The 25,741-nt window shown below is 43.1% G+C and overlaps 1 protein-coding gene across 1 annotated transcript; it reads right to left on the reverse strand.

Moving 5' to 3' along the window:
• Positions 1 to 6,023: 6,023 nt before the first annotated feature.
• On the reverse strand, positions 6,024 to 25,412 carry kctd12b (potassium channel tetramerisation domain containing 12b). Its single transcript, XM_064328279.1, has 2 exons — positions 23,486 to 25,412; positions 6,024 to 7,614 (listed from the first exon to the last, which is right to left on the reverse strand). The coding sequence occupies exons 1-2, from the start codon at positions 24,336 to 24,338 to the stop codon at positions 7,151 to 7,153; spliced, it is 1,317 nt and encodes a 438-aa protein (XP_064184349.1). The 5' UTR covers positions 24,339 to 25,412; the 3' UTR covers positions 6,024 to 7,150.
• Between the last annotated feature and the right edge of the window lie 329 nt (positions 25,413 to 25,741).

The raw sequence follows: 25,741 nt of genomic DNA on the forward strand, positions 1-25,741 counted from the left end.
GTACACTGCGACTTAATTTTTGCAATTTTGTGAGTCCAGTACATCTGGCAGCCATATCAAACACCTTACATAAAGACAAGAAACTGAGATGCATATAGTGATCAAAGCATGTCCAAGAGATCTGTTTTCTCATAAAGCAAAGGTGAAACTAACATTTATTAATAAATATAAATATATAAGTGTATAAATATAGCTGCAAGCAACAATTTTAGTGTTTCAAGCATACATCAAAATACTTTTGTAGGGTATCTTTCGGGCCTGAAGGCTATCAGAAATGAACGTTACACATGAAATGCAGAGAAAGTTAGGTCAGGAAACCCTTGCTAATGTTGCTAGCTAACATTATTAGCATCTAATGACTTTCTTGGTTTTTAAATACCTATCTATGTTGCTAATGCTTATAATCCCTGAGGAAGCCTAACCTAAGTGATGTACATTCTGGTTTAGAACATTCATCCATCCATCCATCCATTATCCATACTGATTTGCTAGAGCCTATCCCAGCGTGCATTGGGCGAGAGGCAGGAATACATCCTGGACAGGCTGCCAATTTATCGCAGGGCACACCCCATTCACTCACACACTCATACCTATGGGCAATTTAGAGTCTCCAATTGACCAACCTGTGAGTTTCATGAGTCAAACCAGTTGATTTGTAGTGAAATATATGATTATGTCATGATTTACAGAAATGTACAATTAATATATTTTGTAGACACTAAGTTTGGAGACACTAAGGGACACCAGGGTACACTGCTTACGTTTTGCTTCATAGATCTTAAGTAGTTCCACATATTGCCCTTGGATTTTGTGGCCAAGACAAAATAAGCAAAACAACCCTACAGCTTTTCAGCATCTATTGTCGGTCAGTGCAGCTCTCTCTCTTGGCTTGGGACTTCACCAGTCACAGCCACCTACTGGGAAGAGAACACACTTTAAATACCTGGACTAATTAGTGATGCACTCCAGGTGCGTGTGCCTACTTAACCAGAAGGCGTCGTCCTCCGATTGCCCTGAACCTCTCCCACAAAACGAGCCCTGACACAGCATGATAATCAAAGTCAAATAGTGCTGAACACATTACAATAATAGCCATCAATAACCAACTGTTTAACTATCCTCGGATCTTCCCTTGGATTCTACAATGGCCCAGTGGTGAAATCTATCTAACTTGTTTTGGCACCAGGTCACCACGTCATATTTTGCTTGGCATCAATATCCCATTTTAAACACATTCTCATTTCATATTATCTTGAATGACACAAAGTAATCATTCTGATTTTTTTTTCCATCCTTCCTTTCCATGCATTTATTTGATGACTGAGAACATATATAATTACGCACACTCTTACACTTTTGTATGTCTATATTAGGAACTGAAACCAAAGGTTCAGCTGTGTCATCCAGGGTTGTAATGACCCGAAAATCATTGTTGCAAGTTCTTTCTGAAAATACATATTTACATTTTTACATTTTTAGCTTTATGAATAACTCATATGCGTTTGATTCATGAAACAGTTGGGACATAGGTTACAACAGAAAAATAATATACGTGCAGTGATCCTCCCACAGATTTCTGTGAAGAGATGCCCTCTGTTTTCTAGTCTATGATTACTCATGCAGATTGTCCAAAGAAGGACAAAGTAGTTGCTGTGTTACATATTTCATGTTTAAGGTTTCCAGAATTAATCACACAACAGATTGGAATTCTATATTTTGTGACATGAATGTTAATATTTAAATTTTGTCATGGCATGAATGAATCGTCAGCTAGACCCAGCTTGATGTTCATTAATGAGAAAAAATGACAAAATAACGAATACAGTGAACTATTAACATATTATTCAAAGTTATTTAAGTCATGCATAGATTATTGCCTTAACTATATGCATATATGCCTGTCCAACCAGAGACCAAACCTGGATTTAGTATACAACTTCTGACCTTCAGAAAATGTATATAATCATAAAATGATCACCATTCATAAGGAATTCAAGTCAAGATAATATTCCAATAAACATAAGACCTTGACTTCCTCACCAATACAGAACCGTTAGTGTTATACACAAGTGTAGTTTGTATTTCTGATTGTGACGCTTCCATGTATATTTTAAGATGTTTTCTTGATGATCTTTTGAGGAGAAATGAAAAAATAATTTTTTTCTGTTCCTCCCTGCTTCTGCTATGTCAGGGGAGCTCTGGGTGGACCGTAATTAGAAATAATAATTAGAGCTCCACTGAGAGGTAATTGAGTCTTTGAGCTTGCACTGTGAGGACCCGCTGCAGGATGCTCTCCGGTCAGGACATCAGATCCGCAAACACTGTCTCATTAGCCCGGCTCTTAATAGCGCCGCGAGAACCTGACGCTGTGAGCCGCAGCAGGTCGCCTTCCCGTGTTTATAGGGCAGCAAAGTGCTTTATATAGGCTATAAGCTTCATTGACTTCGCCACAAGACACCGGGTGAAGAGAAGCAACGGCGAACATGTCCAAAGTATCTGGATATTAATTAGCTTTTTGCCCGGCGTGTCAGCTCCATCAGAAATGTCACAAAAAGTCATGGAACAAACATTTCTGACAGAGTGCTTGCTCTGCCATGGCATGCTATTTCATTAAAATCACAAAGGCATTATGGCAGAGGATACACCGAGCAAGGGCACGAACATAGTTACCATTTATTATGAGTAATTCACTTGTGAGATATGAAGTCATCAGAATAATCATAAGCATTCTCATAAGATTGATGCTGTAGAGCATGATGCATCCATAGTACATCTCCAAGCAGTATTCACGTAGCGTACCTCCCTGGGCTGGAGTTATAGGGTATGGATGAAGTATGGAGAAAAAGGATCGATGCTTCAAAATGAAAGTTTCTCTTTCCGTGGGGATCCTGTCTCTTATCTCGCCCTGAGTTCAAAAGACCGCTCCAGCCTGTTTTCTCGGCCTGAATCCACGAGATCGCTCCGGTCCTGTCCTTTGCTCCATGGTCATGGAGCGCTTCAGCCCTGTTACTCCCCTGCCCGCTGTCTGGACTCCATCTTCCGGCTCCTCTGACCTGCATTATCCGGAGCTATACCATTTTATTATTCCTGTTAGCTTTCACCTCAGCTGTAACCTGCTGAACCCATTTTGTTTGCTGTCTGTTACTTTACACCAGGCTGGCCAGTAGAGGATGGGCTCCCCCTCTATATCTGGGTTTCTCTCGAGATTTCTTCCCATTGGGAAGTTTTTTCGTGCTGCCGTTTGAAGGTTTTCTCCACACTGGGAGTTTTTTACCTTATGTACTTGCTATTTGGGGGTTCAGGCCTGGTGTTTGCTATTTTTGCTCTGTCTTTTGCCTTGATACTCTGTAAAGTGCCTTTGTGACAGTTCTCTGTAAAAAGCACTGTACAAATTTAATTGAATTGAAATGAAATGCTTCAGTGGCGTGTGTTGCAACAACGAACAGATTGACTAATTCTGTTGATCTACTCCTCTGTATCCATTGGGTTTCAGCTGACCAGAGAGATGGTAACCAGATGTACATTACAGAACCCCCCACCACTGTTACCCTGGCCAACCAAAAGCTTTATTTGGATTTGGATTCTTTCCCAGAAACACCTATTTGTCGCCTATCAGATAACCCAAATATTAGAATAAAGGGTTTCAAACAAGAGGCTTCAAAGGGTTGATACAGGTGATGAGGTAAGCAACCATAGATAATAATGAAACTGAAGAAGCAGACATCATAGAGGGCTTCTGAAGCTAAAGCCTTGAATGTTGAGTTTAAGAATAAAACTGAACTTGGGGAGAAAAGATAAAGTGCAAATGTTGGGTCTGAGTGGGCAGGTTAAAAGAGCGATGCCTGATGATATTGCAGCAAAAAGAGAGGTGACAGATATTCTGAACTGTAGCATGCAGAGAAGAGCCATGACGGGGAGGAAGCTGGCCTGCGGAGTGGTCTCTGGAGAACAGTCAGGAAGGCAGCCAGGAGAGCCTGCCTGCATGTCTCTGGTTTCCCCTCTATGCGTCCTCGTTTAATAGAAACCAGCCGTGAAATGGAGGGGATGGGGCGGGGTGAGGGGGAGGTCTTATTCTGCCAGCAGAGTGGCCGTTCGCGTCTTGACAGACAGCATCGTTTTCTCCCTGAGCCAGGCCACATGAGGTCTGCTGTACGTCAAACAAAAACAGCAGGCGTGCGTGTTTAGTTTAAATTTTCCATTGCGTAGGAACCTCCTGCTATTTGTGATCAGTGCTCTCATTTGCTGACTACGGACGTGGCGTAAGCAAATGTCAAGAAGCCTTTATTTTTACTTCCTGAGAAGCGCTTCTTGAAAGGGTGAAGGCGAAACAGCGCAGGGCTTGTTTCTCTTTGTTGCCACGGTTCAAACACAGTCACCCAGCAAGGTCACTTTCATCGCTGATCATTGTGTCACACCCAAAAAAGCACCTTCAATTAAATAATAAATGAGATGGATTGTTCCTCAACCTTAAATACATTTCCCTTCAGTGAATTGTCCTGTGGACTACAATCACTATAGGACGTAAATGAGATTACAATGAGGAATGATGATTATTGCTCATTATAATTAATGATAATTATATATTATTACTTTCATTTATCATTGAAATTCCATCCTAAATGCACAGCAACTCTGACTGACAGTGGTGTGATCTTCAGGTGGCTCGATACCTGGGAAGGAGGTCACACACGAAAAAGGAGAAAACACTCCAGGAGCACAAAAGACAGGGTTTAGACAAAAAGGAAACTGTAACATACAACGTTTTTGTTTTGATTTTTTTTTTTAAATTTGAAAATAGGGAAAATTGTTTGTGCTTTTCGTATCCTTTCTCCAGTGGGTGCATTAAACAGTATTTACTGTCTTCAACAAAAAGGAGAGAAATAATTCCCTGGTACTCTGTTTCAAATAGAAGCGATAATCACTGTTGGTGCAAAGAATAACTGTTATAATGCTGTTGAATGTAAATAACACCACATTAGAGCATTTCACTGTGATCATCCTCTTGAATAGTTAAATATTACAGATCTTATATCATTTAAATTTAAGCATTCTAGAACCATTCAGTCAAACTAAGTTCTTGCATTAAACATGATTTTAACCGTTTATACTTAATTGCGGTGCCTTGTGCTCTGCTGTATATGCCGTGCTCTTTGTTATGTAATCATTCTCTATTTTTACGGCTGAATAATTGAGGAGGAAGGATTTCTTGCGAGGAGGGGGAGTGGGATGGAGGGAGGATTTGCTGGTTATATGAACACACTGATGATAAAAACAACACATCTTGCTCACCAGAGCTGCTTCAGTGGTAAGATGCTGCTTCCAAGTCATTGTTTTGCGAGATAAGCCTCTGCCCTGTGCCCAGTGAACACCCTGTCCACTTTTGCGTCATATCATGCCACTTCTCAAATCAATTATTGTAATTATGTGCTAAACTAAAATGGTTGAGTCCCTATAAATCTCGTTTCATAACACTTGAAAGTACAGGAAAGTACAGCCTCCTGAAGCGTAAGTTTAAAGAGAGCCCCGAGCTGTTTTGTCTGACCAGGAAGGAATGTGTCATCTCCCTCATGATATATAGCCTCTTTGTTTTTTTTCGCATCTGCGGTCTCAGCTGGAATCACGTGCATTGCAGCCCTCCATAAAAAGGCAGCTCATATGAGCTCTGTCCCAGTGCTAAGTATTTACGCATTTTGCAATTATCTGCAGAATGACGTAAACCAAACAAACAGAACGTAATGATATCGGGAACTCAGAGGTAGGGATGTTGGTGTTGATATATATCATTTGTGTTCTCAGTTAATATTGAAGGGATCTCAGAGGAAGCTCTTCCCAGATATCTGATAGTGCCTCTGCGCAAGTCCACGTTCTGGACAGTCTAAACTAACAAATCAATCCTATTTCAACACATATCTTAGCTCGTACATAACATTATCACAATACCACCCTGACATTGTAGCATTATCATAGCATTGCCACTTCATTAAGGAAATATTGCTAGGACATCAAGGACATGCTTGAGAAAAGATGTGTATTGGTTTTTATTTTATGGACATTATCTGCAAACCACCCAATACACTGTAAAGTACAAAAGTGAATGTATGCTTCCCCCTGATGTTTTTATTAACATTAACATCATTGCATAAAATGACATGTAAGATCACAGATTCAAAAGTTGTTTTATTTTTCTTATGAATGAAGCATAAAACCATGTTAAAATAGAAATTGTTTTACAATAAATCATTTATTCACTGATGGATCATTGTGTGTCTTTATTTAAAAGTGTGAAGTGATGATAATTGGCCCGACTGTCAGTGCAGTTTCATTGACCCAATATTTTCTTTGAAACAGAATTGATTCTTACATGTAAATAATAATAATAATTAATGAATAACTGATAGAAGTGGAGATCCCCATCCATTCGTCCAAGCTAGAATCGTAAAAAGATTCAATAACACCTCATGTTCAACGGGCAATTTAACAGTGTAATTACTGTTTATTCAATGTGCAGCTATTATGTATTACTTCTTGTTACAAAGCAATGATACAAAACACTATTTCACAGGTTACGTTTTTACTCAGGTAGTTCTAATAATCTTAGTCCTACTAACCATCGCCCAAATACCAGCTAAGCCCGAAGCCACTAATTACCATGACCGCCAATCTGAACCTAACCTTCAAGCCCCACTCATCACTTTTACCTAATAACACAGGTTATGTAACTATATGTAGATGCATAGCAGTTATTTTCTTGCTATTATATAGGGCTTTAAAAAGTGTAATTCTGTTGCTACACTTTACATAGTGTTGTTGTTTTATTCTATGTGGACTAAACGGCTCAAACAGTAATCTTAAACCTGTTGCTTCAGTTATAAATTGTAAGTCCTGTCAGTATAGATCTCGTCATCACTGATTTCCATAGCCCCCCACCCCCCACCCCCCCAAATAAATTTAAAAAAACAAAAACAACATGATCCTTGTGGGAGAAAAACACACATATAATGCTCTTAGCAAAATATGTTTTTTTTGTGTCTTCTTCAAAATTCCCATACCCTTTGCTTTGGTGTCTAGAAAGGGGCGAGTGCCACCCCTGCGCAGACGTACTGTTGCCCATGCAGCTAGGTGGCGCCAGAGAGCAGCGGCGTAGCGACGGCTAGGCATCGTATTTCTTCAGCAGGTCCGTCTGCCAGTGCCTCTTGCGATCGGGGAAGCACCGGGGGATGCGGATCCTCCTGAAGTCCTCGATGCACTTCTTCAGCTCCTCCTCCATGGCCTTCTTATCCTCCTCCTCAGGCTCGTGTGCAGGGGGACACCCGTTCACCCTGTCTGAGCGATGGGGCAGGGTCCTGAGGGCCAGGGTGGTGGGCCTGGAGGGGCTGACGGCGGGCAGGGGAGATGGGGCCAGAGGGGGCATGGATGGAGGTGTGTCCAGGGCAGAAGACAGATGAGGTGAAAGGAGAGGAGAGCTGTCGGAGAGGAGAGGGGAGAGGGGCGGTGTGGTGATGGCCAGCGAGGATCCATTCCTCGAGTCCAGAGTTATTCTGTTCTTTGCTTGACTGTAGGTCACGCAGGGATCATGTATGTCGCCGACTGGCACTTGGATCATAGATCTCCCACCTTCATAAGAAAGAGAGAGAGAGAGAGAGAGAGAGAAGGAGAGAGAGAGAAGAGAGGGGGGAGAGAGAGAGAGAGAGAGAGAGAGAGAGAGAGAGAGAGAGAGAGAGAGAGAGAGAGAATGGTCAGCCTGAGAGGGAAAAATAATTATTTTTGTTTGCTCAGCAAATTTCAGAATGTCACGCCCTCTTTCTCTTGGGCTCTCTGGAAACCCAGATAAAAAGACCCCGTATATATGATACACATTTCCACAGCCCTCCCCCCTGACACTTCCCCAACCCTTCCATAAGCTGAAGCTTGTATTCACAAGCTTTTATTTGTTTATGTTACATCTCCTTTCAAAGTGTGATTGAACTGCAGGCAAAAAAAAGAAGCAAAAAGTTTACATATTTTGCCACACTGCAGAGGTGTTTGTTTTGGATTGCCTCCAGTGTGAGCAAATATTACATTTGCCTTTGAAAAATCCCTGCCGTGTTATATTACTGTCTCTGTCAGTTTGTATTCTGTGTGTGTATATTGTGTGTGTGTATGTGTGTGTGGCTAAGGGTGATAGTGAATCCATAAGGTTGCATTGTAGCCTCAGACTGAAGAACCCAATCGGAGCGTGCACATTATGAGAATGTCCTCCTCATGGCTGGCAGAAGGCAAGCGTTTCTGGGGGAAGAGCTGGAGGCTTTGAGTTTGGCTGGGTCCCCATTGAGGCAGAGGGGGAAAGAATGGAGAGAGGGTGAGCAGGGAGGCAGATGGAGAGACAGGAAGAAGCAATGAGTGTAGCAGTAGAAAGAGGGGGATGGGGGCAGGGAGCAGGTGGAATCCAGAGCCGTGTTAAAGCCTTTAACTGTGGAGGTGTGACTCTGATTTGATTCCACTTGCTAGAGTGGCTTAGCGTTTGATAATGTTTGCTTATGATTTGTATTTTTTGTGCACTGGTACGTGAGCTCACTGTCATTGCTTTTGGGAACAATTTAGTCCAAAGACAGTGAGAGCAAGCTATCCTAGGCACACGCACACACATGCATCTGCAGTTAAAGTAAATGCACGCACATGCACACACGCACACACACACACACACACACACACACACATATACAGCCAAGATTTGATTTTGATCTCCCTCCCTTTCATAGTTCAAATCCAAGCCCCCCCCCCCCCCCCCACAACCACCAACACCTCCACCCCCCCCGGGCACATACTTGCGCACAGCAGTTGTGCCTATTCCCTCACTTTACCAGAGAGGCTCATCTACACAATAACCTGCTTATATAACCACTGCCAAGCCAGGAAAGCGGCTTGCTCTTGGAACAGAGGTCCATGTGCAGAGTTTATGTGTGTGTGTGTGTGTGTGTGCTTTGTGTGGTCGTCTGTCTTTCTCTTTGCTTGTGCTTTTATTGAATGTGAATGGCTGTAGATATGTCAGCGGATCGCTGGCCGCACACGGTACGTTTTACACGCTCAGGTTGTTCTGCTTGTAAATCTCGGGGACAATGTGATTGTGAGTGAGTGTGTCTGTGTGTGAGTGTACAAATGAGTCCTAAAGCACACTTACGTATATTTATGTGTATGTGTGCTGTGCAGACAAAGATGATGGTTACATGTATTTTGCAAGTGTCTGTATGTGGATGTGTTTGGGCGGGTGAGTGAAAGAAGGATTATTCACCATAGGGTTTATTCCTCTGTCAAGGCTTATTGGAGTAAATAAGGAAGATACTTTCCTGTTTCCCTGTCATTCTTTGACAACAGAAACATACTGTCTGCCCTTGCTCATGTTTCTCTTAGATGCCCATCTGCCACCATTAATGCTATTAGCTGCATTAGCCCCAACAGAAATGCATTACTGAAGATTTGTATTTATTTAAAAATGCACCTATTTGGCAGATAAGACTTGCACAACAGTTGCCATTTTCCTCACAGTGACAGTGTCTGACCTCAGATCAGCTGACAAAGAGTCCAAGGAGGGCAAATAGACAGAATTTTCAGCCTCTCAGCCGACCAGCTGCCTGCCAATAAAACTCAGAGTTTTGCCTTTGATAGTGTATTGTTCCAAACCCTCTTCCCTTGTTCTTGCTCTTCTACATCCGCTGCCTGTTGAAGTCTCCCTCTGTCTTACTCCTCTCAGTAACTGTGTAGGTGTCTGGTTTTGGCTCATTTACCCAACTGTGCCGACGTCCTTTTTCAAGGAGTTTGTAAAGCAGCATTCATCACATTTGTATCTGACAAGAAAATTAATTTATCTCTGGCCACACTAGAAAAAAGATGTTTTCATGTTTTAATATTAGCTGTTAAACCTTTGATGCGAGTGAATTTATAAAGCGTCCTTTAAATCAAAAAGGCTGTGGGTCTTTCTGCTTTATCTGTGTGTCTGTGTGTGTGTGTGTGTGTGTGCATGTGAGGGCGAATGGATGTATGGATGTGTGTGTGTGTGTACACACGTTTGCGTATGTTCAATAAGGACAAAGCCTTTTGAAGACCTTTAAATCAGAAGGATGATTAGATATCAGAGGCTCCAGATGGCTGAGGCGACTCCTAGCCGGCAGCCTGTGGGCTCCTCTGAAGCTGAGGCACCAGAAGCAGCGCTCTGGGTGGGCTGGTGCTCTCTCTACCCGCGTCTGATTCGTACCTTTCAGACGCTGGGGGAACGCTTTAATGACAGCACTGATGGCCGCCCGCTCTAATTGCTGTGCAGCTCCATGGCTTCGGGAGATGAAACGCATCACTAGCTGCCTCATTGGTGGTGACCGTTCCGCCCCGCTCTTTCGCGTGCTCAACGGGACTTCGGGCAGGGGAGGAGGAACGCTGCTCTCTGACCACCGCCGCTTCAGAGGGCTGGTTCAGGGAGATTCCACATTGCTCTATTAGGTTTAGTGAGAGCGTGTGAAACCACCAAGCCTAATAAATGTGTGAGCATGTAAATTAAAAAAGCAGGGGGGGGGGGGGAGGGATGAATTGTCATGAATTATTTTTTGCTCAGAAAATTTCAGAATGGCACGTCATGTCATGAGAATATATTCAGGATTGACATATCACTGTTTTCTCACCGATTGCTGTTTATTTTGGCAGTAACTGCATGGCATGCCAAAGAAGCAGAGAGAGAGAGAAAGAAGAAAGGTAGAGACCAGTCAGAGCAGATCATGCACCAGAGCCACCATTTTCTGCCTCAGCGCTGTCTCAGGCAGGGCCCCATTACCCACCACCTTCCTGTTGTGGAAAACCTCTCAGCCGGGCGCGTCACTTTCCACTCCCCCGTCGAGCAGCTAGCTTGGCCGCAGCGGCCCCGAAACCTCCGCCGCAGCCGCCAGGAACCGCCGCGCGCGATTACGGGCCGCGCGAGTGCTGCCAGGCAACAGCAGGGGGGGTGGCCGACATCTGGCCCCGCGCCCGAGCGCCCATAAATATCCTCGCTGACAAAGCACCCACGATCAGGGGCCAGGCCCTCCACGAGGACAAAGGCGTGTAGATCAGGAGTCCAGCTGGCGTGCCGGGTCGAACCGGGGCCCCCCGGGGCCGCGCCGGTCCTTGGCTCAGCGCTCTGCCTGCTTCAGAGAGAAAGCAGCAGGTCCTTCAGCCTGCTTCAGTCTGCCCCTGGCTGTTACACCTCTCTCTCTTTCTCTCTCTATCTCTCAGTCTCTCTCACGCAACTACACGCTCTCGCTTTCTCTCTCTCTATCGCTCTCTCTGGATTCTTGTCAGCTCTCTCCTTTTTAGTCAGTCCCCAGCTTTCTTTTTGCTTATGAAATTGTCAAAGTACGGGATGCTTTAATGCAGTTTTTTTTATTACATCTTTATGTAAATTGTTGATTTGTGGATAAGGAACACTGAATGCTGACTAAAACACCGGTGGTGCTGGTGTAAGCCGATGATTCCACTGAGTCATCTACTGCTGGCTTCTCCCAGATCTAAGCCCAGTGAGACATTGTTTTTTTAGCGCAATAGTACTAGCTACAGCATAACTTCTCACTTCATCACACCGAAGCAATGCCTTCACCGAACAAGGCATCATTACTCTAAATTCAAACAACAAGGGGCAGGCAATATTATTGTCACATTAAGCCACAGAGTAGTTACTTTTATTGTTTGTGTTTTCCATATATACTGAAATCCCCAGGCCCGATTACACAAATCAGTATTTCTTGCTATTTTATTTTATTTTTTTTACTATGAATTCTTGTACTGCGCGCAGGATCAGGGTTTTCAGCCATTTTCCTTGTTACTCAGGCTAAATTGTCGTAGTATTACTGGAGATGCTTGTTGCCTCAGGCAACCCCTATTCGAAAAGGCAGGTTCTATTGCTTATAATCTTAGGCTGTGTTTTTGTTGTTGCCCAGTAAATTGCTCTCAGAGCTGCATTTCCATAAAGCTGTGAGCGGAGGGATGAAAGATGCAGGAGCCCTGGAGCATGGGATAGAAATTATATCTATCTCTTAATGTATTACTCTGTATTGAAGCAGGCAGGCGCTCCCTGGCATGGTGGGGGTTTCGGCGGTGGAAACTTGAAATGTTTTCCTTTTTCCGTCCTTGTTTGTCTTCTGACACCCAAATGAATCAGTCCACGTGATGTGCAGAAAATACTTTTACACTGGGTTTCTTATTCAAGTAAAGAAATTGTAATAAAACCTTGATCCGTACAGCAGAAAATACTTCAGGATGAAGATTTTATGATGATGCAGGTGCTATGGCTCATTCAGTTTCGTTGTCAGTTTGAATCTCTTTCAGTTGGAATTTAGACTGCCAGTGCTAGGGCCATAAAATACTGTGAGGTCTCTTCGGCTGTAGCCATGACGTTCACTCGTAAGTTTTCTCTTGTGTATCGTGGGTCTACGCGTCCATGAAATTCACAGAAATAGACAATGGTATTCCCTGGTGATGATGATGCAGCTACGTGTCGTCTCTCTCAGGCTGAGAGGAAGCTGCGCTGCCTTGGGAATTGTGCTGAACTGGAAATGAAAACAAACAACCTGCCGATGTTTCAGTCCACGCTTAGCACGCGCTGCTTTGCACCTCATACCATGCTTTCACACACGCCAAAAACTACACTACGATGTCACCTGACAGTGTAGTCATACGGTGGGCAGACCTGTGCTGTATTTTGTTAAATCCTTTCATTCACAACCACCATGAAAAGAACATAACAAACTCCACTTTGAGGAAAATCTAGATTGGAAACTGGTAACTGAAGGTTTATGGCCCGCTGCCTTATAGTTAGCTAAATGGAACGTTAGAATGTCTACACTTGTGAAATTCACAAATTAGACAGACTGAATGAATGTCAGAACGCCTTCAAAATATGAAAAGGCGCGGTGCTGAGCAGCTTCTTCGCCCTCCCCCCTCCTCGCATTCATTTGCAGCTGTGTCCATTCAGGCATACGGCCCATGCAGTCACATGCCTGAATGGAGGAAGGACTCTAATTCCTATAGAGGGACATTCCAGGAAATGGCTCAGCTTAAGCTCCAGACAGGAAAATCTTCCCCAGCTCTGGGATGCTGCTGTCCCAGGCCAGGGAACATTCTTGAGAGTGCAGTTTTAGTCTTTATGCACAGAGAGATCACGTGCACATGTTCGATCATGCAAGGCTTTACGTGGGACTTCAGCCAAGCTAAAAGAGTGTGCTGTACATGTCTAGTGAGAAGCTGTTCTTTGCACATAGCCTCCATGACTTTATAATTTAGTATATTATTTGGAAGGCAAATGTTATTTTCACCACTTCCATATTGTCATTTGGTGTACATACAGCAAGCGATACGATGCCTCCTAACAATCTGACTACTGGCATGGTCATATCATATTTAGAGTCTTTGTTGCAAACATTATTAATGAAATCTGATTACACTGATCCTCTGAAGTAGCTAAATTATTGATACATCGCATGTCTTGGAGTGTATATCTGACCTTGCTGTTATTGCATCTGATCTATCTCTGTACTCCTGCAAAATAACTTTCTAGGAAATGTCCTGCCTCAAAATATTGCAAGGATGAGACACAGTCTCTAAGGATGATTCATATTGCTGCTTCAAGCTAGTGTCAAGATGTCTACAGATATACTAATTCCCTCTCACTACAGGCCACCAAGTATTGCCATTTGTAGAATCCTTCCACACAATAACACAATTATAAAATGTCAGATATAATTGAGGTAACACTTTTAAAGGAAGGTATGTTGAATCTTAAAGCATTGATAACTGCTTTATCAATAATGAACAGTGTTTTGGTTTTCAAATTCCAAACAAGGTTTGCACTGCTGCTGTTATGGTTATGTTTCTGGAATGTAACAACCTATGACAATGACGATGATTGTGATGGTGGACATGTTCGGTTTAGTTATCAATTTACAATGCGGGACTTCAAGTTTTAAAATCTCTGTGAATAATCACAGCTTGAATGTATTTCTGTATAGCATTCTTCTCAAAAGAAACAGCCACACGAGCACTGGACTCCACACTCCAGCACTTTACAGGGAGGTTACCGTATGTCTTTTAGTGGCATACCAATGGTTAGTAAAGTGCCTCTGACTGGGTAGCTTGAAACTAAACATAAAATAATGGGGAGGGAAATTCCTTCCTACCAGGGAAATCAATATAAGATTAACGCTGTCTGCCAAGACCGTAAAAGTAGCTGTGAAAGAAAAATTTAAACACTGACCACTCACCAGCTAACACATAATTTTATTTAATCTGCCCAACAGTGATGGTTTGGGAACGTAATGCGTTTGCTAAATCTGCGCGATGTTTGCTAGGGTCACTGATTACTTCTCTAAAATAACGAACAGCAGCTCTTGGATCCACACGTTTTTCCTCTGTTTGAAGTTAATGGGATGGATTAGCTGAATAAATGAACACTGAATAAATGAAACCCTATGGCGTGGTTTGCGCACATAAATCGGCTTCGTCTCGGGGACATCAATGTGCTTGTTTCCAAACAATTAGCAGCCTACAGGATAAATTTTTTTAATGGGGCTGCTCGGAGATCTTTCAAGTTGCAGTTAAATGACAGAATGATTCAGGGAAATTGTGTAGTGCCAGGGGCCATTTTGCAAACCAGTACAAGGAAATGGGTATTACAGTATAATAAATGCGAAGGTACAGTGGATATTGCAGGGAGGGCTCAGCTGGGAAGGGTGTGGGTGACATGTGAACAGTGCTATTGAGTGATAGTATCTATCTGCCTAGGCGTATGCATGGCAGTCTCCAGGTGATGTCCTGTTGCATCACAGGCAGAGAGCGTTTAGGTTTCTGCTAACCTGCTGCAGATGTGAACCACCCGGCAAGTGGTCACATGGGCAAGTAGGAGGGAAAGTATTGGTGGAATTCAGCTTGAAAAATGCAGGTGGACGAGTGAGTGCATGTGTGTGCACGCATGTGCTTAAGTGTGCAAATGTGCATTGTTGTGTGTGTCGGTACGCGTGCCTGTGCATGAGAATGTATGTGCATTCATGCCTGTAAGCAGAGGCTTTGAGGGACAATTTTATACCATCACAGAGTACACGGTGTGGGAGAAACAGAGATGGAGAGAGAGATGTGTTATGGTGTCGGAAAGATGTCTCCATAGGCCTAAATTGCTGTAATTATGTGTGAAAACGAGGGCTGGGGCAGTGGAGCTACTTCTGGCTTGCTGAAATGGGTGGGGTAGAATGGTGGGCCCCGAGCCTTGGGAGGGCTCTTCCCATGACTGTACCGAACAATAACAGGAACAGATGGACAGCAAGAGATTACTGAGGTGTGTGTGTGTCCACGCACATGTATGCGTGTATGTGTGTAAGAGTGTGTGTATGTGTGTGTGAGAGAGAGAGAACTTATGTAATTAATGGGCATGTGGTTAATGTGTGCGTGTACGTGTGAATGCAAGAAATGTTTGTATGTTCAGGGTTTCCCCCAGAAAAGTTTTTAGGCCCGGTGTGAAGTATCTTTTGATGGGGGCTGGTGGCCTGGCGCGGGCCGGCGGCCAAGTGTCTTTTCTTTAAACGATAAAGCTAGCTAACCTTTCAAAAGTCACGTTAAACAATTAACGCCATCAGCGGTGATTAACAAATCTACCAAGTATTTTAATAATGGATTTGCAGGCGTGGATTTTGAATTATTTGTATTTTCTTGTAGACCATTAAGAGCAATGGAGAAGAGCCAACGTCCTAATTGTCTAATTGTCTGTACCCACCGCTTACAGCAAAGTGCTAGTTATTTTTGGCTGGACCGCAATATGGGGCAATCCTCAAAACCATACTAGGTTTTGACTTGGTCTAAAGTGAAAGAAAAACACTGGGTGCCCTAGTGACGGGTGCTGAGCTGAAAAATGAGCAGGCTAAACATCCCTTAAACTGATTGGTTAAAATACTTAGTAGATTTGTTAATCACCGCTGATGGTGTTCATTTCTATTTGTTTAATGTGACTTTCGAAAGGTTAGCTAGCGTTGTTGTAAAATTTGTGATAACACATTACTACGGTTGCGGGGCAGGCACTCTTCACAGTAAGAAGAAATTTTAGGATAGCGCTTCCAATATAGCTTGTGTCAAAAGTGCTGCGACGGAAACAGCGATAAATTTACCCACGAGCCACATCTGTCCAAAATGTAAACAACTAAGGCAGTCTTCACGGTTGGGGAAAATTTATGACAGCGTCACCCAACGAGTGAACACCACAAACGGCAGTGGTGTAACAGTTGTTGGCTCATTACTAACTGATTGTGGCGAAAACCTGCAGTGAAAACTTGCTAGGTTAACCACCACGCCCCCCTCCCCCCTTTCAAAAACTCATCGAATCTACACGAATTACCTATTTTGGATTCAAAACGGCGAATTTCGCCGAGAAGCGACTAGTTTGCAGGTATGCGTGAAGAGTGGCTGACCCTCAGCCGTAGCGTTTTTTCCCCAAATATGGTATTTCTAGATATAGCCTAATTTTGCCGCTGTGTTAACACATTTCTACGTTTGCCAGTGCGCACTCTTCACCGTAAGAAGAAATTTTAGGATTTTACGTTTTTTTTTGTGTCGAAAGTGCCGCGATGGAAAAAACGATAGATTTACTCAAGAGCCACATCTGTCCAAAATGTAAACAAGTCCGGCAGTTTTCGCGGTCAGGAAAAAGAATTATGACAACGTTGTCGTGCACATCAATGCCATCAAGCTAACGTTATTAATAAACAAGTGAAGTTGTTATTTCGATGGCAATTAATAAGTCATGTAATGTTACAATGCATCGAATGTTACATGCATGCTACTAGTTTAACGTTACCTACACACTGCTTAAGTTAATATAAAAAGAATGTATGCCTACTTACCAACAAGATTAAGTGATAACGCGGAAGTTTGTAACGAGGTTAGTTAGCCTACTACATAAGAAATGGTGGCTTGCTAGGTAACGTTAGCTTGTGATAGTTGGAAGTGTTGAACATCACTCTACGCACAATGAGGGTAAAGAACACTGATCTCAGACCTGCTGTTTTTCTATAGTGCGTTCACGTTTTAACCAACAGATGTCGCTGGTCAGCTTTCCAACCGAGCCGCTCACTGTAACTGTAGTATAAAAAACATCTTTAAAATACTTTTTTTTTTTTTAATTCCCCGATGCTTAGGCCCGGCGGGGGGTCAACTTAGGCCCGGCGGGATGTTTGTGCCTGTGTGTATGCCTGTAGGAGCATATATGGTTGTGCACATTTCTGTGTACATACAAGCATGTGTACATTTACCATATACAATACTGTGTATACATATATAATATTTGGGATAAATACATTTTTTTCTTAATTTGGCTCTGTACTCTACAATGTTATATTTGTAATCAAACAATCTTCTCTGGTGATACACTGCCAAACCTGTACTGCAGCCATCTTCAGCTCCTGCTTGTTTCAAAGGGGCGAATTGCCAAAGTTTTCTCTATAGCATATGAAACGCACGTTTAATTGGATTCAGATTATGTGAATGACTTGGCCATTTTGGCTTTGAAAAACTCCTTTTGTTGTTTTAACAGTATGTTTGGGAGCATTGTCTTGTTGTAGGATGAAGCACCATCCAATGAGTTTGGAGGTATTTGCTTTAACATAACTAGATAAGATGCTTCTTTACACTTCAGAATGTATTCTTCTGCTGGTATCAGCAGTTACATCATCAATGAGTCTGTACCTGTGGCAGCTATACATGCCCAAGCCATAACACCCCCACCACGTTTCACAGATGAGAGGGGGTGCTCTGGATCATTAACAGTTCCTTTTGGCCTCCACACTTTGCTCTTACCATCACTCTGATCTGTCCTCAAGACTTTTTTCCAGAACTCTGCAGGCTCTTTTAGGTACTTAGCAAACTGTAACCCAGCCAGTCTGTTTTTGCAGCTAACTAGTGGTCTGCATCTTGCAGTGTAGCCTGTGTAGTTTGGTTTGTGAAGTCTTCTGCGGACAGTAGTCACTGACACTTCAACGAAGAGTGTTTCCAATCTGTCGGACAGGTGTTTTGGGCTTTTTCTACATTAAGGTAAGAATTCTTTGGTCATTAACTGCAGAGTTCTTCCTTGGCCTAACACGCCATTTGTGATTACTGAGCTCACCAGTGCTCTCTTTCTTCTTAATAATGCTCCAAACAGTTGAGTTTGATAAGCCTAAGGTTTGGCCTAGGTCTCTGACTGTTTTTTTTTTAAATTATTTCTCAGCCTCATAATGGCTTCCCTGTGTTTCATTGGCACAACTCTGGTCTTCATGAAAAATGCCAGTAACAGACTCCAAAGGTAATCAAAAGCCTATAATCAAAACAAGATACTGGAAGCTCTCTTATACCTGCACTAAGGAAGCAATTGAACACATATGACTAATCAAAAACACCTTTGAAGCCATCTGACCCAAACATTATGTTGCCCTAAAATGAAGGGACTATGTATAAAAAAGTGTCATAATTTCTATATGGTGAAACTTAAAATACCCAATAAAATCTGAGAGTCTACACTTTAACCCCATGTGAATTGTTTGATCGCAAATCTAAAATTGTGGAATGAAAAAAAAAATGATGTTTGTCCCAAACATTACAGAGTTCACTGTATATTATATTACATGCAATTCATGGATACAGTTTGAGAGACAATAACATTTGATGAACACAGTTCATCACAAAATAACTTTATTGTCTGATTTAGTTCACAGTAAGCATACTGTACTATTTTGTAAATGTATTTCCAAAAAGGGGATTAACTCACTATTTGAACACAGTTCTGCATGCTAAATGTTTTAGCCAAGAGTTTCACAACAGAGTATGACAGGAATCATTTCACGCGAACAAAAAAGGGGCATGTTTTTTTGTAGTCCACGACCCTAACTGCTGCCCCTGATATTTCAGTACACCCAATTCTGAGACTACTACCGTTTAGCCAACTGTACCTGTTACTGAGGCTTTCAAACACGTTGACGAAGGCTAACAAATAAGCTAAAGTGTGCAGCAGTCACTCTGGTTTCTGTAAATGCCTGTGCTTCTGCTCATTTCCTATTCAGACGGCCACGTTTCCTTGGTGTCGCTGCTGTCAGCATTGTATATATGCAAAACCCTGGGCTTGTGTTTTTCACCACTTGGATTCACGATGCACTACAGGCCCAGTCCTTCTTGACATCCCAAAATACAACATTAAAAAAAAAAAATAAAAGCTATTAGAAAGAGGGCTTCTGTGGAAACCATATCACTAGGAGATGCAGAGGAACTTTAAGAGCACTTTACATGCTCCCTGGTACACCAAAGACAACTTGTGTTTCTGGCCTAAAAAAGAGACTTTAGTTAAAACATATTACCGAGAAAGTACACAAACGGCCAGATTTTCACCCAAGGGTCCCACTATGGCTTCTAGGAGTGTACATTTGTGCATCTGTATGCGATAACTGGCTTTGAGTCCTTGTTTGTAAATGGGGGGTTGTGAATGTCAGGGACTACAGTGGGGATCTGGGAGGGGTCCATGTCCATGTATATGTTTCTGGAACAGGTTTCCCTACATTTCCTATTGTGACATTGCTGTCCTTGTTGAGGACGTTCACAGTAAATAATGTCCAAAGTTAAACTGATTCTCAGATTGCATGAATCACTGTGATTCTGGCCTTTCCATAAGACAGCACTGTGAAGCTGAAAATTTTACAAAATTTGCCTTTGTTCCACACTGTATTAGCACAGAGCGGCTGGTTACCAGTGCTATACGTCAATAGTGCACGTGACCCCCCGAGTCTGCATATTTGGCTTTGTACACAAAGGCCGGCCCAGATTCAGTACAACCCAATGCACATCGCCCTTCATTTTGAGCAAGTGCTGAATTCATTTTTGGTCCCCTATTTTTGCTCATTTCCCTGCTAATTTCAAATGCCCAGTCAAATTTTGAGGGCCATCTCATCACTGTAGCACCCTGTCGATTCGGGTCAGCAAAGGCTTGCACACATCCTCCAAAATGCACATGGCCAAACACCACTTCTTGTCAGACTGCAGTTACCTTGTTAAGCACAGCAGTCATTGCTGGAGGAATGCACTTTGTGCACAGTTGGTACAGGCAGACTGCAGGCTTCTGATCGACCAGAGGAGTTGCTTTTGCAAGATGAGGTGACAGAAACACCACAAAGCCTTCCTTCCTAAATGACACCGTGGCTAATTGTACACAGCCCTGCAGGAGCAACCACAGTGACCAATGGCGTGGTCGGGGGAGGTGTCATCCCCCGCTATCATTACCCCCTACACAGTGAGCGCTTTTCAACGGCATAACCTGCTAACAAATTGCTTCAGCATGTCAGCGCAGTTGAACAACAAGTAAATGCAGCTATTGATGCTGTGCTTTGTACATCTGCTCCTAAAATGGTCAACAATGGGAACAACCAATGAAATTGCTGAAAGCCTGACACTGGTGCCAATATTAACCCATACAAACACCCTCATATCTTGTTGCGGAAAACGTATGTTGCCACCTCTATTGAAATTCTACTCACAACACTGATGAAAGAATTACATGGATCACTCACGAGGTCACTTGCCTTCTGCCTTTGAATTCATTCATCGCACCAAGCTCTATGTGGCCCGGAGATTTAGAGCTTGTCACATCAGTTATGGCTAATACCTGCTATTTCCTCCCAGTCACTCCCGAAATCAGCTGCGAATGAGGGTTTTTATGGCATCGAGACAAAGTTATCTCAGCCTCAACAGTAAGATTAGAGCTGCACCAACTGAAAGAGTGCCACTTCACACACTTACTCTCATGTCACCAACTTGCCATTGCTGTTGACCTCACAACAAAGATGGTTCTGCCTCATTACCTGCAAGCTGGATGGATCATAGAGGCAGGATTCCACCTTTCTGAAAACAGTGAAAACATGATTCTACTTCAAGCCCCATCTCCCAGATGGGATATATAAATATATACAATTTTCTGCAATTCTCAAACTCAGCAAACATACTTATAATCTTTTCATTTTTCTTTTGGCAGTTTGCCTTAGATAAAAAACTTTAAATGTGCTATTCAGACGTCCGTGCTATTCAGATTTTCTGCAGTTACAGTAGATATTTAAATCTTTGGCCTAATTACCCAGATTAGTTACAGCAATACATGAACCTTAATCTGCTTTGACAGAGCCTGTTATCTTTGTGTCCTTGTTTCTATTCCAGCACTGTTTCTTGCCTCTTCAAGGCTAGTGACCCTAGTGAAAACGATATGGAGACCTTGCACTTTGGGTAAAAATACATCAAGATAGGTCCAACCGGTAATTATGATTTCTGCCGGAATGAGATTCTAAGCTCTCTCAGTACCTTTTGCTTATGAATTTTTCCCAAAAGATGAAAGCCACCGTTACATGGCTCCAGTTGCCTATGGCTAAATCTGTCACTGAGCAGCATGGAGTTAAAAGACTGACAGAGAAGTCAACATCACAGCCACAGTAACCACTTGGCTTAAAATTTTAAGTTTTCTCCTCTGATATTTGTTTTATGTGCATGCATATCACATATAAAGGTGGCACACATCATATTTACGTTTTTTTTCTTTCTTGTGTATTTATTTCTTTGCCAGGCTTAAACACTAAGCATGATTCCACAGTTCAGAAAGCATCTATGCTACTCCAGTTGAGAAATGAACTGGAGGGTAGAGACCGTTGTTCTTGTTTTCTGAGGTAAGTAATGCTGTGCTTAGACCTTAAAAATGCTGTCCTGAGGGGACACCTGAAAATTTGAACCAGAAGCAAAATAGCATCCCCCCGCAGCTCTGAAACCACACTTGTCACTAGGGAAACACAACTCTCATACCTTTCCTGGAATGTTGTCATGGAGCTACGGTGTCACGGCAACATAGTGTGAAATGTTATGATAATGTTGCGCATCAGCAAGAGAGGAATGCTTAATGATGGCGACCTAGATATTTTTTCCTCATTGTAGAAGTAAATGTAACCAAAACATAAAATGGACAAAAACAAAGCTACTCCAAAAACAGCAATGCTAAATGTACTGGACTGAACTGAGCATTATCCAGAAAAAAATATGAACTTTCATATCATACATTAGAAATGGCATCTTTTTTTTTTCAAATGAATTACAATTTTCTTGGGTTAAAAAAATCAAAATAACTATGAATGTATCTCAGTTTGATGTGGTTGTTAAAATAAAAACATTTTAGGAAAAACAAGGCTTGCAATAGCTGACAAAAAAACCCCACAAAAAATGTCTAGCAGTGTTTCCTGTTGTTATTATATGAATCTGTAGGGGCCACCAGACCCCACCCATTATTACATAACAGAAGAGTCAGATGTGAAGATAATAATTGCACCTCCATTAGTATAATTATATTGGAATCAAAGAGCAAAGTTTTAAAAAGAAGACAAAATGACAGCACAAAGTACTAATAAAAAAAGGAATATGTATACAGTATGTGATGTAACACTTTGCATTATCTACCCTTTCTGTTAAGCAATTTTAACACTGAAAGCTTTGCTGTCCAGTCAATACTCATAGTTCATCAGCTCCAACCATCAACCGTTTATTTTAAATGTTTTTCTTTTGTCCCCACACACCAGTTTTGACTAGAAGCAATGCAGGTGAGCAGTTAGGAGGTCACTTTGTCTGTAAAAACTATTTTCTTCCTCCTGCGACTTCAATGGATTGAACCTAATCTGTGACCTCCCACTGCAGCCATGATTTCATTTTGTCAGGACACAACTGCAATAACACGAAAAAGCCCATTGGCTGGTTCATTTCTTTCCCATAAGAGGGAACGTGTTGGCTCTACTCACTTTTAAAAGATGTGTTTATAAAAGAACCCATTCCTTAAAGCTGTGGTCACAAACATTTCTAGAAGTAAACTTGAACATGAATTGGAATCGTACGTATTTAACCCTTCATTATTGTATACCCTTTGTGTTGCAGTGTTGATGTTCCACAAAGTGGAGTCAATCAGCTCTGCTATCTTCTGGAGGGAAGTTGGGTAGAACAGGGAGTCTGACAAGCAGCTCCCTCATAACCAGGCAGAGATACACAGGTTTCTACCCAGCCCTTAGCAAGGAGCCCTTTCTGCAAAAATACGCTTATACGCTATCAACAAATATCACAGAATACATGTTTTAATTACTGCGCAGTCCTCAAATAAAGAGACTAAACAATAAACACGGGGAAAATGTGGTTACAAAAGGAGGCATAGTCTCTCCAGCTGATGGGGAAAGCTGTGGTTTGGCAGGCGATGGCAGGGTTTACTTGACGACGGGACTTGACGACTCAAGGAGGGTAAAAGTATCTGGTGGACACCGAGGGGCACTGTTCAGGGGATAGACAGTTGGGAAGAGGCAAATGGGTGGAATCAGGAGTTTTCTACATCTACAACGTGAGAGCCATCACAGAGTGCAGCAGGAGGCCAGGAGTGGAGGGGGGTGACGCAGGGGGTGACGGGGGGGAGAGGTCTGATCTCACTCACGGTAGAACACATATTCCGTGTAGCTGGTCCAGATCTTGTCGTCTGTCTGCTCGTGGGCGAAGGCGCAGGTGCCCGTGGAGTTGCAGGCCACCATGTGGAAGCCGGCGTCGGCCAGCTTGTCGAAGGCCTGCTCCAGGAAGGTGAACTTGAGATAGTAGCGCGAGGTGTAGCGCTCAGGTGGGCGGTCGGGATCCCGGCTCTCGTTGAGCGTTTCCCCGAACACCTCCTTGGCCAGCGAGGTCTTCCCGCACACCATGATCCGAGCCACCCGCCGGAACTTGGCATCCGTCTGGCTGTCGCGGCCCAGCGTGTAGGAGCCCCGGTAGCCGATGGTAATGAAGCCGGAGCGCTTACCCTCGCTGCCCGCCCCGGGCACCAGGCTGGCGCACGCAGCCGCAGCCGCGCCCAGGGACGCCAGGTTACGGGCCGCCTCGTTGCTGGGAGACGACTCCTCGGGGTCACTCTGGCAGCCTTCGTCGCCCAGAGAGTTCTGCTTGCTGATCCTGGGCGCGAGCTGCTTGACGAGGTCTGGAAGGTTGAAAAACTCAGCCTCTCGCTGCAGCCGTCCGCGCTCTGGGAAGTGGTCGGGAAGCACCAGCTGCTGGTCCCGCATGTAGTCCAGGATGTAGCGGAAAAGAAAGCCGTCCCGGTCGACAAAAAAGCGACCCTTGGTGTCGCGAGCAAGCCCCTTCGAGGTCTTCCGGCTAAACATCTCCCACAGGAGAGAGTCGGGCACGCTGGTGAGCGTTGAGTAGCGGGTAATGTACACCTGACCACCTACATTCAGCTCCACAATCTCTGGGAAAGGTGGCTCCTCACCTTGAAAACTGCTGGAGTTATCTGGCAAAGCCATGGTAAGGTGTCCGGACAGGTGGGTGGAGAGACTCCCCTCCCCACCTTTTCACTCTCTCCTTGTTGAGCTTTGGGCTTACTATCTATCTCCACACCTCGTTCAGCCCAATATGCTACCTGCCAGAGCACTTGAATAAACACAAACCTTTCTGCAGTGCTATTAAACAAGCTTTATGAGATAGGGAAAACGCTAGCAGTTTCAGTGGTAGCAATTTTTTTAAGAGTCCAGTGTCTTCTGCTCAGTTGGCAGATAGTAACTAAGACGCGTAGAACGGGTTGACTTTGAATCTATGTTAAGCACGGACTCGACTTTGAATGTGTTCTTTGAAGTGAGAATTCAATGTCCATCTTACGGAAGACTGCGCCAGCACCGCGGAGCTGCCTATGACATGCAGAAACCCCCCCAGGAACTGTCGATCCAAACGCGTGGAGTGATATCGCTGGCCTCGCTGGGAGAGAATGAAAACTGCCTTCAGCTTGTCAACACAACACTAACAAAGCTGACAAAGAGAGAAGAAAAATCGCTCACAGCCTGGATATTTAAATCTTAGTTTTCTCTTCAGCGCAATACTAACATAAAAACGTTCAATAAAGGCATCCGTTGATCATAGTGTAAATACCATCCGTGATATAAGTATGCATGGGATATAAAGCGTTATGAAAATTTCTGTAAAATTAGTTAAAATACGCACACGCACAGTAGGAAGAGAGTAGAGTAGGAACAACCAGTCCGTTTAGAACAAGACAAGAGTAGTTACATCCATTTGAATGGCAAGGCATCAATCCCGTTATTTTGGTTTGTTTGTTTTTTCTTCTTTCTTTTACATAAAAAGACATATACATGCGTGGTGAGTAGCCATAACTTGATACTGATAGTTACTGATTAAGCATAGCTCATCAACACCCAGCTTAAAATTAATTTCCCGATGAAATGGCAAGATATTGCATAAAATAAAAATACCTCTGGATCCAAATCGGATAGATAATGTTTCCACATCATTGCCAAGGTTGTTCCTCAACCACAGTGCGCTGCTTTCGCTCTGTCCCTCTCAGACCACAGCAACGGTATACCGCTATAATATTCTCTTCATTAACCCCACCTACACTCTCGGTGACGTCGACTTGGCTTGATTCCAGGGAAGCTAACATTGATAACGTGTACCAAGTTTACAACCACAAACGCAAGCGTGCTGCTTTTGCATCCCCCTGTTTTTATTTTGTATTTCTTTGTCATTTATTTAAGCCCCAAGACATGAAAACAGAGTAATGACTTTAGTTTGTGTAGCAGCAATCAATTGATACTGAGGCTGCTGCCGTATTGCGGGGGTGATGCGTATATGGTTGTGCGAAGGGCATGTATACATAACATTTTTCACGAAAACTTTTACCACCAACATTCGAATT

Source organism: Anguilla rostrata, chromosome 3 (genome assembly GCF_018555375.3).
Source record: "Anguilla rostrata isolate EN2019 chromosome 3, ASM1855537v3, whole genome shotgun sequence".
NCBI classification, from domain to species: domain Eukaryota; kingdom Metazoa; phylum Chordata; class Actinopteri; order Anguilliformes; family Anguillidae; genus Anguilla; species Anguilla rostrata.